Here is a 20,736-nt window from a genome sequence, read left to right on the forward strand (position 1 = left end):
TTTTAATATGTAAGAGCAGACTCTGCAGTGAGTACAGGTGTAGCCAGGTATGATTACATCTCCATGAGGTATGTTTTCTTTTCTCTTCTGCCAGAATGTGACTTTGAAGAAAATCATCTCTGTGGCTTTGTGAATCACTGGAACCCCAACGTGAACTGGTTTGTTGGAGGAGGAACTATTCAGAATTCCCACTCCATTCTCCCACAGGACCACACCTTCAAGAATGAAATGGGTGAGCTGGGGACAAATGGATGACTTTTCCCAGGATAACTATTTCTGCCATCTCCTCCCACCCCCCTGCATTGACCGAACTGTAGCTCTGTCAACAGAGAAGAGAGGAGAGAGGAGGGTGAGTAGGGACCGGGAATCCTGCTGGAAGAGTAGGGAAGCATAAGTCGTCAGATAAAGACAAACTGCAGACATGAGCTCTAGTAGAACTAAGAGGAAGACCAGCCGGTTAAAGGCTTTTCTTTACCTATGACCTGGTCTTGCTATTTTTGCATTTCTATGTTACGCTGTACTTTCTTATCTATTTGTTGTTCAGTATTTCTTATTTCTAAAGGCAAGGCTGGAATAATCCTAGGTTACTTTTCAATAAAAATAGATCGAAGGATGGGAACCAAACCTTAAGAACATCCCAAGTGGCAGTGAGGTGAGACAAGACCAGAGATGAATCCTGAATGAGGCGTGCAGCAGGGCCCCCTAGCTGCCACATGGGCTGGTTCTCTGCAAGGGAAATGGGGACTCTCCAGAGGTGGTCCGTTAGAATGCCACCTAGAGGAGAAAGCCTTCACAGAAGGGACATAAGAGCAAGGTAGAATAGGAGAACGAAAGAATGTCCCTTGAGATGCGTGTAGGATCACTTACAAAAGGAACTGAGATTTGAAAAAGACAAAACATTTTTACTTTTTCTCTTTTAAAAGTAGGGAAGGCTTAGGACTTTTGGAAATTGCGAAAGATGGAGTTTCCTTATGTATATCCATACTTTGATCCTAAAGACACACAACCCATCTCCACTCCCCATCCCATCTTCCCCTCTCCATTTTCTTATCTTTTGGCTATTCTAAAACACCTCCCTAAGGCACGCAGCTTTACCCACTAGCATTGCTTCGTCCCCTGATGTCAATACTGAGGCTGACCCTGGACCTGAAGGGAAGAAATCTAGGAAGAACTTTTACCTCCCTTCCCGCAATCCGCTGGATTATATAGTCTGTGCAGTCAGAGCCTGAACACCAGAATGAGCCTTCTTCATTATTCACTCACTCATTCATCCACTCATTCAACCAACACATAAAAAGCACTTTTTCTATGTCAGGCATTCTTGCATATCCTGGTGATACAGAAACAGTCATTGGCCTCAAAGAGATCACAGGAACCAATTTTTCCAAAATGCTACTCCTTAGAATACCAGTTTTTGAGTATAATAATCTTTATATGAGGGAAGAAGGGCTATAGGTAGTCAAATAAACTGGGAAACCCCTGAGCTAAAGATAGCTAAACAGATTTCCTTACTTCAGTACTTCTCAGTGCCTTTAACATAGTTTTGTGTTAATGTATATTATGGCATTTCTCAAATTATTCAAATACCAAAGTGCTATGTAAACATGCACAGTGACTAACAGAAGTGCAAAATAAGTAAGATGGGGCCAGAAAGGCTACCTTGGATTCGGGGTTCAGGGAAGGCTTTCTAGAGGAAGGGATGTCAAAACTGGAATTTGGCCAGATGGATTAAGAAATAGATAAGTGCAGCATATGTGAAGGTGTATAGTCGTGAGAGTGGATGGTTTGTTAGATGGTCAGAGAGTATTTGAGAATGCCAGGATGTATGATGATGGCAGAGTAGCCCCTAGCTCCTAAACTATGTTCTTGCTTATCATGAGCAGGATGCCTGGATACCTGCCTTCCACTTGCTTCTTCCAACTCTCCACTGCTATTTCCCTCCAGTTTGTCTTCAGCTTTTGGACTGATGTTTTGCCCAATCATTAGCCAAACGGCCCTCTCATTTCCACCCAATGTGCGCACACACACGTACGTATGCACATATGCACTCATTCATGCTCTTCATACCTGGACTCCTATGCAAGATTTCACCCTATATAAGATGGGGCTAAAAGAGATGCGCTCTAAAGATTTCAAAATATTTTGTTTGAAAAGCTCTCTGTCCATATGACTCAAAGGTTTGACCAGGATCATTCTGAGAAAATAAACAAACAGAAAAAACAAAACACAACCTCTAATGCTCTAAATAATAGAGAGGTTGCCTTTCTTATTGTTTTCTTTCTACTGGATATTGATTTTCCCTGAGCTCCATCAATTTGGACAGCAAAGGAAAGATAAAATGGTTCCAATGTCTGCCCGCGGCAGCAGATTTTTACTCTATATGAACTCCATGTTCATTTGTGGACTGGAAGCCGCTGATGCCTTTGCTTTCAGGTAAAAATGGGAGAAGAGAACTGCAGGGGCAAGGGAAGCTGTGTACCTGCTCAGGAACTTTAGCACTTCAGAGAAAGTGAAGGAAGTCGTCCCAGGAGGGCTCTGGCCTTTGTGTTGTAGAAAAGAGAACAGTGCACGTAACATCTGAAAAATATGATGCTGATGTGAATATTCCTTCATTCAGCTGTGTGTTTCTAACACTTAGTCCCCAACACAGGGAGGCAGGTTTTTCCAATGAGCACTGTGAATCCAGATTCTTGTCTAGTGATGAAAATGGCTAAAATAATGCAGCAAGATTGTGGTGGGATGTCTTTGAAATACTGGAGGGGATGGGATATTATCCTGCTTTTCCTTACTCAATTCTGATTCATCACATATGGGTTTTGTTTTTTTTCCCTTTGTTAATATTTTATGAAGTGAAACAAAACCTTTCAGGCGGTAACCTACTGACAGCTTAGATCATTACTGTTTTTACCTGCCTTTGCAAAAAGAAGATAATTGCTGGAAAAATAATGAGGGAAATCTCTTTGCTGAGGTTTTTAAAATCGAATCTGCTTATGGTGTCACTCTAGAAGGCGCTGACCAAGGTTTCAAAAGCTAAAATAAGGGCAGAATCATTTTATTCCATCAAAGACCATGAGGTGGATGGATCATGCTTCCATAACTCATGATAGTCTTTTCTCATTTTGGTTCAGATTGAGCTCAAGCATCGTATTCACAATTCCTGTTCATTCGCTCTGCATTGATCTATTGCGTTCATTGCCTAAGCACTCAGTAGGGAGGCAGCTTTATTAATTTTCTTACCATTGCCTTTGTACAAGCTCTGCTGGATCTCCTTTCCCTGTCCTTGGATAACTTACCGTAGCTTGACAGTCATTTTTAGGTATTAACCAACAGCCTCCTTTTCAAGGATTCAGTCAAGTCAAAATTCCAATATCTCATCCAATTCAAATCTTCCCCAGCCAGGGTACAGTAGAGCAGTAGAGAGAGGGTCTGTGCTTTACTTCTTCATACTTCTTCCCTTTGCTCTTCCCCCACTCACTATGCTACTTCTGGCTCCTCCAGGGTTGGGGGAGGCATGATGAGGGTGGAACAGAAAGGGAAGGCAAAGGAAGGGGAGGGAACAAAAGGTTTTATGAGACTTGTGCTATTTAAATTGGACTTGATGCCCTTCATACTGCAGGAGGCCTAATGCTGGCCGATTCTCTCTTGGCCAATGGGGGATCCCACGTCACTATTCCCAGACAGGGAGGATGCTCTGTCTGGCTGGCCCTCTGTGAATCCCCTCTTGCACCTCTAAGTAATGGTGTACCTGGCCAGCCCCTTTCTGTTGGAGTTACCACCCTGCACACAGTCCTCTTGAGAAAAGCCCAGCTACTGTCTGAATTGCCCGCTTAGGCTAAGGGAAAACTCACATCTTTGCCCCGTCAAACTCTGGAAGTATGGCAACAAAACCCTTTGTCTCCACTCTAGCCCTACAGCCATCTTACCTTTGGATCTATGCAGTCCAGAGTCCGACACCAGCCTCTGTACCCCACAAACTCCAGTTATCACTCATTAAGTTCTCCCAGTAACTGACCACCCTCCTCTCAAGGTCCAAGACAATCTCAGAACGTGGAATTTCTGCGAGCATGGGTGGGAATGAGGTGAGAGGGGGCTTCCCGCCTCTACCTCTCTGCAAGTGGTTCCCTCTGCCTCCTTTCTTGGGTCAGGCAAAACACGGGGAAGCATTCCCTCCTCTTTCCGTGGAAGGTCAAAAGGAAACGCATAGCAGGTCAGCTCCGTGACAACTCTCTTCAAAGAAACCCTGTCTCCAATCTCTCTGATCCCTCTCTGGCCTTGTCATATATACAGGCTGCAGGGGAGAGACGGGCTAAATCTAGTGGAGCTGGCTTAGGTGTCAGGTCTGCCACACTGATGGTCTGTACCACTCTTTAGAAAGTAGAGGTACTTGTCACCCTTTGTTCTCGACATTGCGGTCTTAGCAGAGACTCTGGGAAGTCTCACTTCACATTCATTTACATTTATGGCACCCCTGAAAGCTATGTAAAAAGACTGGAACCTGACTTTATTATAGTAAAATTTAGCCAAACCCATAGAACTATAGAGGTGCATGAAGATTTGTGGAGTGGGAGAGCATGCACTGTCTCCTCCCAAGGGTGCAGTCTCCTCACCATGGCGGTAGATAGGTGGGTGTTTCCAGCTGGCATACGTACCTTTCTGCTGACCAAGTTTTCCCCCTTACCTGGGCGCCGGCTTGTCCAGACAACCACGACAGGGATGCTGGCATCACAAGTAGAGCACAAATGTGGCAGCCTTGGCGAATCACAGCTGAGTCAGGCCGCCTGTAGCCTCACAGCCGAGCCAAGGGCAATCTTTGTGGAATGCTGGTTAGCCAGACTGTTTGAAAATAATGGTTCGGGAACGTCCCTCAAAGTTCTTTTTCTAATGCGAGGGAAAAAGACAAACTCCCAGGGGTCACTGGTTCCACATGAAAAGTTAAGTTAATCTAGAGCGCTACTGCAAGAAAGGAAGAAAGTCCTCTTAGAAGGAAGTGCACACGTGCTGTCTCAGCAGGCAGCTTCCCAGAGGGGACCTGAGTTTTGGCTGCCGTTACTGACAGCTTTGATCTTTCAACAGAATTGGATTTTTTCCCCCCTAGAAACTGCAGGCTTTTAGTGTATAATCCAGAATTAGGGGACACAGACTGGCTCCCGGTCTGAATATGGAGAAGCAGGACAGGCTTTGTAGGAGTGGCAACAAACTTCTCAATGTTTAATCTTATGAGGAAGCCATTGTCCCCTTCATAGATTCTTTTATTTCCAGTTAAAATTTTAATACTTAAAAATCTTTGTGGCCTACAGGACCCCCAATAATTTGGTTGATTGCAGGGTAATATCCACATGGGGTCCATCAATACCTAGTTTCTAACTAGTTTTATCCTACTCAAGCTTAAATGATCTGATAAGAAATTACTTCTCCCAGGAATTCTGGAAGCTCTAGAACACTGGACCGCATAGGAGGGCTAGTCTCATTGAACTGGGTAGGAAAATTCTCATAATACCAGACACTAGACATAATTTCCTAAAAACTCCAGCTACCTTCTTCATTCCCTGTGGAAAGGTGCACAAAATGGTGCCTGCACCCACCCAACCATTTTCTCCTTTTCCTCAGCGTACACTATACCCAATGACACACTCAGCCTGGGCAGGTGGTCATTCCTCCAGCCTGGCCTTCTGGGGCAGACACCCGGTGATTTCTGAATCATCTCCACCCCTTCAACTGAGATGATGAGCTACCATTTGTATTCCATTAAAAAACAATCTTACTCAGATTTTCAGTAAATAGTACCCAATATTGGCAACAAATGAATGATGGGGGGGGGGCATGTGGTCTAGTCTAGTGGTTCCATATGAGACTTGTCAGCAGTCCTGTTCTTATTCCCAGAAGCCTCTCTGACTCACTTTGGGCAGGTCACATTGTGTTCGCTGGATGTTTTTGGTGATCAGAAATGTGATTGTGGCTAACTTGGCCTAGTGTCCTGTGTATGAGTTGTTAATGAGGGACTTTAACTACAAATTCAGGGATTAAAATATTGTCCACCCAGAAGGTGAGTAACTAGCGTTTAAAGAAGATGGTCCAATTTTTGTTAACTGCGAGGAAGATGAATTCATCATTAGACATTTCTCTAAGCGTAGTCATTTTTTCGTGCACTCAGGAAGCAGAACAAATAATTCCAAGTGGATTCGTGAGGTCCCTCCTGGGTTCACTGAGTGTCTCCTGGAGTCTTTGGAGACACTCCTTACCCTGAATAGAATGATGTCCCTCTTTATGGCTGTGTCAGTTGGGGTCCTCCAAGAAACAGACACTAAGGTGGGATTAGGTGGGAAAGAGATTTATTGGGGGAAATGACTGTGAAGGATAAAGGGGACAGAGCTGGAGCAGCTTGGCCAGGTCAGTGTATCCATCAGGCGTAGCAGTCATAGTACCTAGGAGCCATGACACTCTTAAGGATCCATGAGAATGTTTTTATTTTATTTATTTTAAAATCAAAACAAAGAAAATGGATGTAATAATAACAAATATGATAAGTCCAGCCTAGATTGTATTCATCTTATATCAATGCAGTTATAAAAATAATTTTTCATGTATTTTGTGGAGAAAGAGGCCCACGGCAATGAAAGTGCCTAGTTTCCACAAAAGTCATAATGTGGCCTTTGGTGGGAGAATTTTCAACACAAGATGGAAGGTTGACACCTGTGAAAGAGGGGCTCGGCTGATGGGGAGTTGCTGAAGGAGCCCATGTCAGACAGAATGGCCCTGCTCTGGTATCCTTACGAGGCATGGTCACTGGGCCCCAAATCCAATATGACTGCTGTCATTTATAAAAAGGGGAAATTGGGACACAGAGACATACACAAAGGGAGAATGCCATGTGAACATAAAGGCAGAGATCTATTAGTCAAGAAACAACAAAGATTGCCAGAAAACCACCACAGGCTAGGAGAGAGGCCTGGAACAGATTCTCCCTCACAGCCCTCAGAAGGAACCAATCCTTCCATTACTTTGATTTTAGACTTTCAGTCTCCAGAACTGTGAAACAATAAATTTCTGTTGTTTAAGCCACCCAGTTTATGGTACTCTGTTACAGAAACCCTAGCAAACTAATACAGGGGTATCATTTTTAAACGGATAGATTTGCCATGAAAGTCTGGATTTTGAGCTTCTGTGGGAAAAGCCTGCAGCATCGGGCTGCATGTCAGGGCATTGGCTGGGAGGAGAGGGATGGGCTCTCAGGATGGGATGGAGAACACAGGTACTGGGAGGGGCTGCCATTCCTTACTACCAGCTACTTGTCGAAGCAAGAGAATTTGGGCCCAGGGCTATCAGATTTTCTGATTTTTCCAGAGAGGCTTGATTCCTGTTTCTCATTGCTGGCGAAATATGATTTCGCCAGCAACTAATTCACCACCCGCTTTTTTTTCTCTCTGACCCAAACCACTACTTCAACCATAATACTTGATCTGGCTGGCTCCTCTAAGGAGCTGAATTTGTGATTTCTGTTTATTCACAGTTGCCTGGCTTGGCGAGATGATCAGAGAAATTATGTTTAAATGAGAAACATTATTCAGGAGGTTGAACAATTTGCTATCAGGAGAAAGTGAGCTTTGATTTGTTCATTTTTCCCCTCTATCATGTTGAAGTGAGGATCTTTCTGAGATTATATTTGTGCTTTGAATAACAATTGGTGGAGTTTGTAACACTGGGCAGTTTGTTAGATGCAAAGTGTCCAGTATGTAAATAGATAAATAGATAGATAGATAGATAGATAGATAGACACACATATGTATGTGTATATATGTATATATCTATATTCTTCCTAATATTTTTACCACTATTTTGCCAAGGATAAAAAAAAAATTGTTATTAACTAGGCATCATGTAATACAAACAAAATATTAGGCTGTTCTGAGCTTGTAATAAATAGAAGGGCCATTCTATCGAAGCTACATTGCATAGCATTCCTCTCTCATTGCAGCTTAGATAAATTCAGACAAAGCTACTACTAATAATAGCTTCCTTTTATATAAAACAGACAATGGGGAAAGCATGATACTAGAATCATTAATGGCGTTACTTTATTTCGTTATAATTATGTTAGGCAGTTAACAATGTGCCAGGCACACGCTAAGCACTTCACATACATAATCTCATTTCATCCTCGTATCAACCCAATGAGAGAAGTATTTGCTTCTCATTCTAGAGATCAGAGAAATGAAGCCCAGAGAGACTCAGTAACTTGCTTAAGGTCATGGGGTTAGTAAGGGGTACAGCAGGATTCAAACTCAGTTCTTTCAATGCCAAATCGAAGCTCTCCCCATTCTGCCTCACCGTTTCTCCATTTCACCAAAATGCCTCTAACGGAGGTCCACCAGAATTCACCGGGGCCTTGCCAAGAGTGTTATCACAAGTTTAGCCTTGCAAATCCTAACCCTGTCTGCAGTGTTGACTGACTGACGTGTTCTATTAAAGAAGTACAACTTGTCATCTAGTCTGAATTCAAAATCTTAGTTTCACTGAAAGAACACACAGTGTCATTTTGGGTATATTGTAAAGATCTACAGGAGGGTCCCTCTTTCTGAGAACAGATGGTATGCTTGGTGTGCTCTTAAAAACCGTATAACTCAAAGAAGGCTTGGGAGAGCAGGGCTTCTGGGGTAGTGTTCTGTTTTTTTTCCCCACAGCTGCATTCATCTTGTGAAAATTCAAGCACTTTACAGATAATACATCTACCTTTCTGTCTGTCTGTACACTTCAGTCAAAGGTAAGGAAAAGGAAAAGAATGGTTCTTATCTTGTATTTAGCAAAGCACAGTGAACTCCATGTATTTATCTCTCAGGTGCAACATTCATCAACCCACGGCCAGACGTCTTTCATCTACAACTCGTTTGTTTCCTGCCCATCACTCCCCCTGGATAATTTCAAAGTAAACCCCAGAACTGCACCATTTCATTGGAAAATCCCCAGCTGGTCTTATGCTGTCTTTTCCTCTGTGTGATTTCCAGGCCACTACATGTATGTGGACTCGGTTTACGTCAAGCACTTCCAGGAGGTGGCACAGCTCATCTCCCCAATGACCACGGCCCCCATGTCTGGCTGCCTGTCATTTTATTACCAACTCCAGCAGGGGAATGACAATGTCTTCTCCCTTTATACTCGGGATGTGACTGGCCTTTATGAGGAGATCTGGAAAACTAACAGTCCGGAGAATCCTGCCTGGAACCTTGCTGAAGTGGAGTTCAGTGCGCCGTACCCTATGGAGGTAGGTGTGGCAGGGGTGCCAGCTGTTCCAGGTGTGCCCTGGCCTGGCCCCTCTACGAGGCTACTGCCTACACACACAGGCAGTAGGTGCTATAGTCTCGCACTTATTCTTTCTTTTCTGCTGTGTCTGTCTTTATTTTCATTTCCCCTCCTCAGCCTCCTCTACTCTCTTTTCTGCCTTCTTCCTTTATCACCTTCATTTTCTAACAAGACTATTTTTTCTAAGGATGAAATCAACCAACTAGATTTCTCGGGCACACTTTCCCTCTGAACCTTGCACTGTGCTCATGGGGAGTTCAAAGGAGATCAACGCCTTCTAAGTGAAACTCACTCTTGAACTTTTATGCCGGAGAGCAGTTATGAAGGTTTCCCTTACTTGAGAGAAGAGTCTTTCTAGAGGAAGAAAAAAAGAAAAGATGTATTTTCTTCTTTTCTCCTTTACAGAATTAATAATGTCATAAAAATCAGAAATAAATTTATGACTGCAGTCCCAACTTGAAACAAGCCTTGGTGCTTTTGTTTTAAAACTCTTTATAGTCACGTGAGTGATAAATGTCCAATGTGGAAGACTTAGAAAATTGAGGAAACTGAAACAGCCTGGGTGAACCCAGCCAAATTGAGAACTAACATTTTGGTGTTTATCCTTAAAGACCTTTTTTCTAAGCCCAGGTATTAATACATATCTATAAGTATATATTCTAGTATTTATAACAATCCAACGAAGTAGATAAAATTATCCCCATATTACAGATGAAAAAGGAGAAATGGAGAGTCCAAGAATTTTGACGTTTTTTTCATCTAGGTCACACAGCTGGTGAGTGCCAGGGCACTTTCAGAAAAGTTCCTGGACTAAAATCTGACCTAAAGCTGAAGGAGGACACCCAGCTTTGTATGAGGACCCTATAGGACCTCTAGAATCAGTGGTGGCAGATTTGGAGCTATAAGTAGAGTCTTAGTTACCACAGGTTATTAATATCCCCTACTTTTCACTTTGTGCTTTTTGCAATATCTTTCCTAGTTCCCTTTAAAGTGCAAAAGGAGAAGATTCTTCTCCAGATGCATTTGGTGGTGTCACCTGCTCGCTTGATGTAGAGCTTCAGAGAGCACTGGGGTTGAGTCTTGGTTTCTGACCTGTCCTGCCTACAGAAGGTGTGTCTGCCACTCCCCTGACCATGTTCTATCCCCCCCCACACCCCACCCTATAGCACCAGAAAGAGCACAATGGCTTTTGCAGTATGTGTGCTATTTCCTACCCCAAAGGCTGACCTGGCCTCAATTCTCTCTTGTAGCCCAGGGGGAAATTTTGTGAGTTTGCGTTACAAGGAGACAGAGAAATGCACATACTGCTTCAGAATGTTTTCCTTCTATTTAAAATCAAATGAGTCACACACACACACATACACACTGACAAAGTTTTTTTTTCCCCCAAACTCCAACCATAAACTCCTTGGGCAACATTCATATGAGTGAGACATCGCCTGATTTTTTTCTTCAAATCAAAGCTGAAAAGTTATAGACATTACTAAACTTCAATATATATTCTTTTGATGCTCACATGTGTGATTTTGCCCTAGTCTGAATTCATTATGCTGGTATTATTTGTTCTAAGTCATCGCCAGGAAAAGAAACATCCTGCAGAAATCAGTGAATTTAATGTCACCATATTCTCAAATGAATTTTAAAAAGGAAAACAAACATTTGAGATCCTCTTTCTGAACAAGAGAGTAGCCCATGGGCTGTGATGAGCGTTATTAGCATATTCTGATCAGAAATATCATTCGTATTCAGCCTGTTCAGTAATATAAGTTTTGCCATTCACTTTCTTTATCAGCTGGCGTCTTGAGTGCTAAATGTCATAGACCTGTGTTAAGTTTGTAAACTTCATTTGCCCCTTCTCATCTGTCCACATCTATTCCCTTTGTGCTCAGTGCTTCCCACCTTGCTGGAGACAAACTTTCAGGCCCCTCTTGGATTTTGCAGAGTCTAGGTATCACGTTATTGTTGGTAAGCTAAAGAGACCTAGGAGCCATCTTGTCCAAACTCTTTTTCTCAAAAATGGAGAAACTGAGACCTGGAAGAGAGAAAGGGCCTGCTGTCTTCTAACTAGTAGCTAACTGGGCTCAAATCTGAATATGAGTTCAAGAGGCGCTCAACCTGGGGAGAGAAAGGCATGAATTTAATTCAGAGCTCATTATGCACTTGACTGCTTGGATCTTTATACACATAACTCATTTAATCTCAACAGCCCTACAAGGTAGGTGTCATTATGCCTATTTTCACAAATAAGAAAAGCAAGGGCTTGAGAAGTTTAGCAATGTCCCCCAGGTCACCTCGCTAGTAAGTGATGAAAATGAGATTTGAACTCTGACCTGTCTGCCTTCAAGACACCATTCTCTTCAGAAGTTGAAACGTAGAAGCCTATGGGTCAAATCTAGCCTATAATATTTGCCTGGCTGCTGAAGTGGTGTTTCATTTTTTGTTTGTTTGTTTGCTTTTTGCTTGTTTTAATTTTTTAATAAATTGCCAGCATTGAAAAATCAAAAGATTGTAAGTGAAAAAAATCTAAATCGAGGTCCTTGTGACAATTTGGAAGCTATTAAGCCTGAATTCCCACATGTTGACAATCGGCAAAGCTGAGTAATAGCATCCCTTTAGACAGGGCTTGCGTTCTCTGTTTCACCAGTCCACACCCTCACCAAGCAAGCCTACGTCATGCATTTACAGGACTGGCCTGGCTCATTTGCATTTCAACCCCTGCTCAACACTGTATCTTCTCCTGCTATCAATTCACAAGAGTGGACTGCACACGTGGGTGGTTTTCCCAGCACAGGCGAATGCTGTGCTAATCACACCTGAGCCCCATGGTCACGGGCAGAAGGTGGTTGATTAATAGAATTAAAGTTGGTAGCAGAAAAGAGAGAAAATCTAAATGGTTTGAAAACATTACCCCCATGTTCTTTCTAACCATTCAAACATCCCTGCACATGCTGAAATCCTAATATCCATGCATAGCATTTCTGGGCCTGATATGCCTTAGCCATCAAGGTGATTGATTGCTGCATCTTTGTCCAGCACCCTCACGTAGAAATCCATGTGTAAAAAAGGGAAAGGGAGTTAGAGGGGCCTAGTTCTCTGTGAAGGGCAGGGGGAGAACTAGCCTGCTTTCTGCAAATAGCCTGTTGTTTTTTTTAATTGAAGTTTACAATACAAGTTGTAAACTCTTTAGTTGTATCAGAAAGTGACTAAGGTGCTTTAGCTGACACTCAATGGAAGGGATAAAGTCCACCAATAAAATATAACTTAAGCCTAACAGAAAATATGTAAACCTATAACAATATGTCATTTTCCTCTGCAGGTTTTTAATTTTTTTTAAATTTTTCAATTATAGTCGACATATATTAGTTTCAGGTGTACAACACAATGATGACACACTTAGATAACTTACAAAGTGATCCCTCTTCATAAGGCTAGTACCCATCTGACACTATACCTAGTTATTACAATATTATTGACTATATTTCCTATGCTGTACTTTACATCTCAGTGACTGTTTTTATAACTGGCAATTTGTACATCTTAACTTCTTCCCCTTTTGCACCTGCCCGCCCCCCATCTGGTCACCATGAATTTGTTTTCTGTATCTGTGAGTTTGTTTATGATTTGTTTGTTCATTTATTTTGGTTTTTAGATTCCACACATAAGTGAAATCATATGGTGTTTGTCTTTGTCTGACTTATTTCACTTCACATAATACCCTCTAGGTCCATTCATGTTGTCGCAAATGGCAGGATTTCATTCTTTTTATGGCTGAGTAATAGTCCGTTTTGTACATGTACCACCTCTTCCTCATCCATGCGCCTATCGATGGACACTTAGGTTGCTTCCATATCTCGTCTATCGTAAATAACGCTGCAACAAACATAGGGGTGCATGTATCTTTTTGAATTAGTGTTTTGGATTTCTTCGGATACATACCCAGAAGTGGAAATGCTGGATCATAAGGTAGTTCTATTTTTAATTTTTTGAGGAAACTCCATTCTTTTTTTCCATAGTGGCTACACCAATTTGCAATCCCGCCAATAGTGCACAAGGGATCTCTTTTCTCCACATCCTTGCCAACACTTACTGTTTGTTGATTTATTGATGATGGCCATTCTGATAGGTGTGATATCTCATTGTGGTTTTAGTTTGCATTTCTCTGATGATTAGTGATGTTCAGCATCCTTTCATATGTCTATTGGCCATCAGTATGTTCTCTTTGGAGAAAATTCTATTCAGGTCCTCAGCCTAATTTTCAATCAGATTCTTTTTATTTATTTATTTATTTATTTATTTATTTATTTTTTGTATGAAGTTGTATGAGTTCCTTATATATTTTGGATATTAACCCCTTATCGGATATATCATTATTTGCAGGTTGTTTTTGAAGTTGCTTTCAATGGTCCCAAAGGAGGGTATGTTGCCCTGGATGATATTTCTTTTTCTCCTGTTCCCTGCCAAAATCAGACAGGTAAGCATTCTTTTTTTTTTTTTTTTCTTCCTCACATTTAGAATTTTCCTTCTCAGTAGATGCCTGTGATCATGACTTGCTTTGATTCTTTCTAATTTCCTCACCTTTCCTGTCATCTCATCCTTAAATAATTATTTAACCAAATAGTCCTTTTTCTGGTATATTACTCTTTTCTTCTCCTCACAGAGTGAATCTAATTTTTCTGACACCACAGCCAGTCATCATGTGCTGAGGTAATTTCATCTTCCCCACCTACTAGGAAAAGAAAATTAAGTAATGCTAATTCATTTTCTCCCCATCTTTCTCTTTAAAGGCTATCTTGGGTTCATAGACAGGTGGATGGTGAGGTGGAAAAAACTCTCAAAATCTACTGAGTTGAATTATGAAAACGCTTTCCAATTTTATGTATCCAAGACCTATAAATGTCCCATGTTTAAAGATGTTAGTATTTGGTATATATCTCTATCATGGATTTTGGCTAAATATTATATACTCAATTTAAATTCTCTTTCTAAGTGAACTTTTAAGTTATTTTATCATCGTGGCCAATTTTGTAATTTCCATAAACTTGGTGTTTGGAAACAAGAGGCAATTTTCATTTTCTGAGAAAATAGGTAAACAAATCAATTCAAAGTAAATTAGAAAACAAATGTTTTAGAATAAGAAAGATGATACTCTGTTAATGAAAACTCAGATAGATGCAATTGATCTTACCTTTCAGTGACTTTGTTTCCTTAAGAGATCCTAGGGAAATGCTGCGATCTTCCCGTCTTATTAATGAGCCCTCATTCTGGGTTATGGAGCACGGGAAATAAGTTTTTGAACTTGACTTTTATAGTCTGACTTTCACTTAAGATAGTTAATCTGTAACTTAATATAGTTTCAGATATATTCTACAAGCAAGGGGACTGAGAAAGGTAATATTTTCTACTCAAGCAAAACTGTCACCGCAAAATTAGAGAGAAACCTACTAAATTGCTGAAACCAGATGTTATTTTTCACTAAGTCCAATTTTTTAAAAAAGTTAGTGAGACAGAAAGAACCATACTGATTTACATATCTTCATGAAAATTATTTAGTCCAACCTATAATCAAAGATTAAAAGAGTCTCTAAATTTGGCAGAACGCAGAAACCAAGATTGTTTTACTTCTCTAATCCCATCGCAGGTAATACTATTTCCGTGATGTTAGTAGTAGTTTCATAACCTCTTTGTCATTATTTTTGGAAAGTTTTCCTTTGTCACCAGGCATTTACATTGAACGTTTATATTTCCAAGTTATACAAGAAGAGGTGTTTATTCAATATCTGCACTGTGTAGAGGGTAGGGTGAAGAGGCAGCCAAGAAGTTATAGAATCTACTGAGCCACCTTAGAAATAATGTTTGGAAACACTCTCCCTTTTAAAAAGATACGGAATATATGTGCACTCTTTCCTACTGACTGGTGAAACTGAAAGAGAGATTCCAGCAAAATAAGGACAATTTACTTAATACCTGGCTAGTGGACCCTCAGTCTGTAAAATCCAGCCCAAGCAAAGGCCCTTCCTCCACAGGGACCACCAGAGAATCACATTTGTATACAGTTAGGTTAACCAAGACTCCAAATTGGTCTTCAGAAATTATGAACACACCAACTTTGCTTTAAAATGGTCTAAATACGTGATCATAGTGTTATTTGAGAGAGCTAGGACTTTGGATTCACATCCCTACTCTGCCGCTTACAAGCTGTGTGACCTTGGGCATGTTGATTAACCTTTCTGAGACTCTGTTTCCACATTTATAGGACAAGGATGGAAGAATCTGTTCCAGAGTGTTGTCGGGAAGATTGATGAGTTCATGTCTGTGATGGTCTTAGACGAGTATGGCACACAGAAAACGCTAGGTCTTGAGACTTAATATTTTTACTTAATTTTCAAAATACTCCCATCCATTACCTGGAGGACAGGGGCTTAGATTGAAACGAAAGAGAACCAGCAAAGGGCACTGCCTTGATGAATGTGTAAGCTGGAGCCTGCTTTGTGCCTTTCATTAAGCAGCTGTGAACCAGATTCTGAGGCTTAGAAGCTGAGCCGTTTAGTTTTCATACTTCATCTTGCATTTCACAAATAGTTTATGCCCTTCTGTTTCATAACAGGTGCCAACATTCTTTTCTTTATCTTGGTTAACTCCAGACTTGTTGTCTCTGCTTTTCCCAGCTGGACCTGGCCTCTTTCCTCATCTCCATAGTAGGCCGAGACAGGAATGATTTCAACACATGAAGCATCTCGTTCCCACCATCTGGTTGGGCTTACAGTTAATCCCTTTTCTCCGACCTGAGACCCATCGTAGACTCACAGGTGTTAAACACCAGTGTCATGTTGCTCCCTGAGTATTTCCCTAGGATGCTCCAGAGGGCTTTGAGACCTCCCCACTCCCCTGACCTTGAGTTCTAGCACTTCCCTTTCCAAGCGTTTTTTACGCACAAACTCCTTCCTTTCCACCATCACATTTGACCTAGAGTCTAGATCATAGGCATAAGCTCTCCTTTCAGGCTGTAAATCCTTGAATGCCTAGAGGGTGATTACATCCACTTCCAGGAATCCTGCCTTAAGGCCCAACCCCCAAAGTGAGAACTTCACTGCTCTGCCCTGTGCAGGCCCAACCTCCTCTCTGAGCTTGGGTCCACCCCGTACCCAGGACGAGACTGGAAGGGGCCTGACATTCACGGATATACTCTTCAAAGGATGCCTACCTGGGCCTAAATCCCAATATTGACCATTCACTGGTAACACACTGCCCAGACCTCTTATACAGTTGGAAACCTGGTTCCCAGCGTTGCCTCGGTTACAGGTGACATTGCCACAGCCTTCCTTAGCTCAGAGGTCGTCAAGTGTCTCTGCAGCTTGGTCAGTGGCCCAGCCTCTGCTCCATCCTGATTCCTTGGTCTGGTGCCAAGTTTTCCACTCACTCTCTTCCCCAAGCAAGCTTTGAGCTGTTTCAGCCTGATTTCGGGTTTACCCGTGCTAAAATAAAACTACTGTGCAAGTTTAACAGCCTAAAGAGCACACAGCACCCCAAATCTCTGTAGCACCATAGGAGCTGATGAGCCTTTTAGATTTCTAGGACTGATACTGAGTTATCTCCATGACCTCTACCAGCACAGGAGAAGATGAGAAATACTCCCACCACTCTTCTTTGCAATCCCCTCCATCTGATTAGATTACCTTCAAAGCTTCTCATTTCTAAAAAGTTCAAATGTCAGAAAGCAAGTAATTAACGAATTCTTACATAATTATAATGCTGTTTGGTACCTTGCTTAAAGGGACTTTTTTTTTTTCTGCTTAGCTGCTGCTCAGGGGCTTCCAACTGCCTGATTCCTTTCTATGCTTCAAATATGTCATTAACACTCCCCAGTAGCTCAATAGAGATCACCACTTGATCTGTGCTTCTGAAACAAGCTGTGAGGTAGAGGCTTTTCAGCCACCTTAGATCTCTCAGGAGCTCATGTTGGGCCAGAAACAGGCCCTCTGGCCCCATCTTCAGGAATTAGCCATTATCTCACGGTAAAAGAAGCTTCCTGGGTGAAAAAAATTTAGGCTGAGTTATGTTTTTGAGATTTTCTTTTTATCAGACTTTCTGAGGACCCCAGACAAATCCATATCTCAGACTAGATATTTAGCAAAAGATTATATCTCGTCCTTAGAAAAATGCTTTCTGTACAGTTCAGTTTGTCGCCATGGAGAGAAAGGATCCTTGCTTACTTTCAAGTTTTAATACCACCTCCCACCCTCCCCTACATACCTAATAAATGAGCTATGGTTCTCCTGTGACCACCCAGGGGTATATTCCTTGGCGTATATTCCTGATGAGTTAATTTCACTGCCCTGCGGTTCTCATTGAGCACGGCTTGGTGGCATGCCATGTCATTTTCTGAGCTAGACAGACATCTGTAGATTTTGAATTTTCATCTGCTTTATCATTACTAGGTAGAAGAGGTGTGAATAAAACTGGAGACCATCGTGAGGTTTTCCATGGTGTCAAATCTCGATGGGGGAATGTCAAAGGATCCTTGTTTGTATGACATAATATTTACTTTGGAAAGACTTTATTTGCATAGCCTTAAAATACTCCCTGCTGCTGACAGAGTTGGGCAGAGCAGTATGTGGGCTAATCTGCCAGTTTAGAGCTGAGAATTCTCATTTCCTGTTCTCCTGTCGGGCTCATCAGGGTGCTTTCCTTGTACACTTGCTAAGGCATATTGTCTGAGACACAGTCAGTTTCCAGATATACAGGACAATTGTTTTCCTAGTCTTTGTAATGTGCTATCAGTCACATCCTTTTTTTTTTTCCTAATTTAGTGTTTTTAGAACTCTTTATTTTTGTGTCATTTCAAGCTCAGAAAAAATTGCAAGAGTACTATCAAGAACTTCAGTATAGTCTTTACTCAGATCTACAAATTATTAACATTTTCCCACATTTTCTTTATCAACTATTTAAAGTAGGTTGCAGACATTACTCTTGTGCCTCTTTACCCCTGAATATTCCAGTGTGTGTTCTCTACAACCAAACACATTCTCCAGCCTAATTATAAAATTCAGGAAATTTAACACTGATAGAATATTATCAACTAAACCATAGTCCATATACCAATTCTCCAGTGGCCCCAATCATGTCATTTATAGCTAACTGTTGCTTTTCCTGGACCAAGGTTGAAACTTGGATTCCTTGTAGCAGTTAGCTGTCATACCTCTTTCGTCCCCCTCAATCTGGGCCAGCTCCTCAACCCACTTGAATGTTTACTAGCTTTGAAAATTGATAAATTGTCTTTGTCCCTAAACTGCTTCATGTTTCATCAGATCACTGCTCCCAGAACTCAAATGTTCCTCTAGAGATGATTTTCCAGTTATTCAACAGTACCCTCTCTCTCTTGCTCTAAAAGCTTAGACCAGCGTGTGTCAGCACGCAGAACAGGATCCCACTTGGCCGCACTGGATGTGTCCCAAACTTTGGGTCATATCCCCTCTGGGCTCAGAGGGCAATCTGAACAGTGAGGTTTGCAATCACTTGTTGCTAGGACCAAGTTATTCTCAAAAGAGCAGAAATATTTTTTATTCCGTTCCTGCCAGGCAATCTGGGATGAGGTGATATTTATAGACCAAGGTAAAATGATACTGGAACTCCGCCAAAGCCTAAATGATAGCAGTATGGGTGACAGAATTGGTGTGTCTTTTTGAACAGCATGGTTTATATACTAAGTAGTGATTTTCTTCTAGCAGATCAGCTACTACCACCGTGTTTTACCGAAAATAAGACCCAGCCAGACAATCAGCACTAATGTGTGTTTTGGAGCAAAAATTAATATAAAACCCAGTATTATATTATATTATATTATATTATATTATATTATACCCAGTCTTATAATATAACATAACATAACATAACATAACATAACATAACATAACATAATATAATATAATATAATATAATATAATATAATATAATATATATAATACAGGGTCTTATATTAATTTTTGCTCCAAAAGATGCATTAGGGCAGATTGTCTGACTAGGTCTTATTTTCGGGGAAACATGGTACTAATGTTAATTACAAATAGACAACAGCTGTGCTTCTGAAATAGAGTTTTATCAGCAAAAGAAAATTATTTCTGGAAAATGTTTCTAAAATAACTGTCTTAGAGGGAAATTAAGAATTCCTTAAAATTTCTACCTTTTCTCTTTCTTTTTAATTTTGTATGAATGGATTTTGAATTGTGAAGAAGTATGTGAATAAATGCTCTCAGTTTTTACAGCATGAAAGGAAATTTCTTTTGAAGTTTGGTACTCCCTTATTTTTATGCAGAATGTGAACAGAACTCCTTCCTTCCATCACTTTAGGGAGGAAAAGAACAATTTTCCTGTCATGCTGAAATGTTGGTTTGATACCAACCTGTCAGCATGCCATTAGGGTAAAAATATTTTCCTGTGTTTTACTTTTCCAGTTTCCCTTGGCACAAATATGTACCTACTTGTCAATCAGTTGATGTAGTCCTTTGAGATCCCTGGGTTTGACTCGCTTTAACTTTGGTTTTCCTTTGCTCAGAGATTCCTTTCAATTCATTAGAAGCAAGCTGCGATTTTGAGGAAGATCTCTGCAACTTTTACCAAGATAAAGAAGGTCCAGGCTGGACCCGAGTGAAAGTAAAACCAAACATGTATCGAGCCGGCGACCACACTTCAGGCTTAGGTAAATCAGGAATCTGTCCATGGGGGACATTGCGGGAGAGTTGGTATTCATGCTTCATTCACCATTCTTACTCCACACCTACCAAGATGCTAACTTAAGAGAGAAAAAAAAGGGGGGAGCTGTAAAGAAGCAAAAACAATTCGTAATCTTGTGTTTGACCAATTTTTAAAACTGTAATTCACATTGCTGGTCTAGCAAAAGTATTTGCCACTTAATTAATTAGCCAAACCTTTGGAAATTATCTTGCTCTTCACTTTACATGAAGTACCTTTAAAAAAAAAAAGCTATTAGAATCCAATGATATGAAATGTCCAGAACAGGCAAATCCATAGAGACAGAAAGATTAGTGGTTGCCAGGGGCTGGGGAGGGGGAAATGGGGAGTTACTATTTAATGGGCATAGAATTTCCTTTTGGGTGATGAAAATGTGCTGGAACTAGATAGTGGTGATAATTGTACAGTACAGTGAATGTACTAGGTGCCACTGGATTGTACACTTGAGAATGGTTTAAAGGGTAATTTTATGCTATTTGTATTTTACTATAATAAAAAATATATTATGGGAGAATAAAAGCTATTGGAAATGTTGGGTGGGCACTTGATGGATAATACATCTACAAGGAACTCTTAGAAACCAGTTTGAGCTCCCTGTATAAGGATTACCTATTTCTTTAATGGCCTCCCTTGTGAAGCTCACTCCAGTAGAAATTAGTGGAAAGAGCTGGTTCTCAAGGGGTTAGTGTCTCGTTT

The 20,736-nt window shown here is 41.0% G+C and overlaps 1 protein-coding gene across 2 annotated transcripts in view; it reads left to right on the plus strand.

Annotated features, from left to right (window-relative positions):
• The window catches only part of MAMDC2 (MAM domain containing 2), a 128,897-nt gene that overhangs the window by 68,562 nt on the left and 39,599 nt on the right, over positions 1 to 20,736 (plus strand). The window contains exons 5-8 of one of the 2 annotated variants that reach the window (XM_081065259.1): positions 95 to 232; positions 9,000 to 9,256; positions 13,672 to 13,765; positions 19,844 to 19,987. In XM_081065259.1, the coding sequence (XP_080921385.1) occupies positions 95 to 232; positions 9,000 to 9,256; positions 13,672 to 13,765; positions 19,844 to 19,987 (633 nt within the window). The remainder of the gene's footprint in view (positions 1 to 94; positions 233 to 8,999; positions 9,257 to 13,671; positions 13,766 to 19,843; positions 19,988 to 20,736) is intronic. The other variant, XM_081065260.1, reaches the window with a different exon arrangement.

The sequence above is a fragment of the Rhinolophus hipposideros genome (assembly GCF_964194185.1).
Source record: "Rhinolophus hipposideros genome assembly, chromosome: 11".
Classification (NCBI taxonomy): Eukaryota; Metazoa; Chordata; class Mammalia; order Chiroptera; family Rhinolophidae; genus Rhinolophus; species Rhinolophus hipposideros.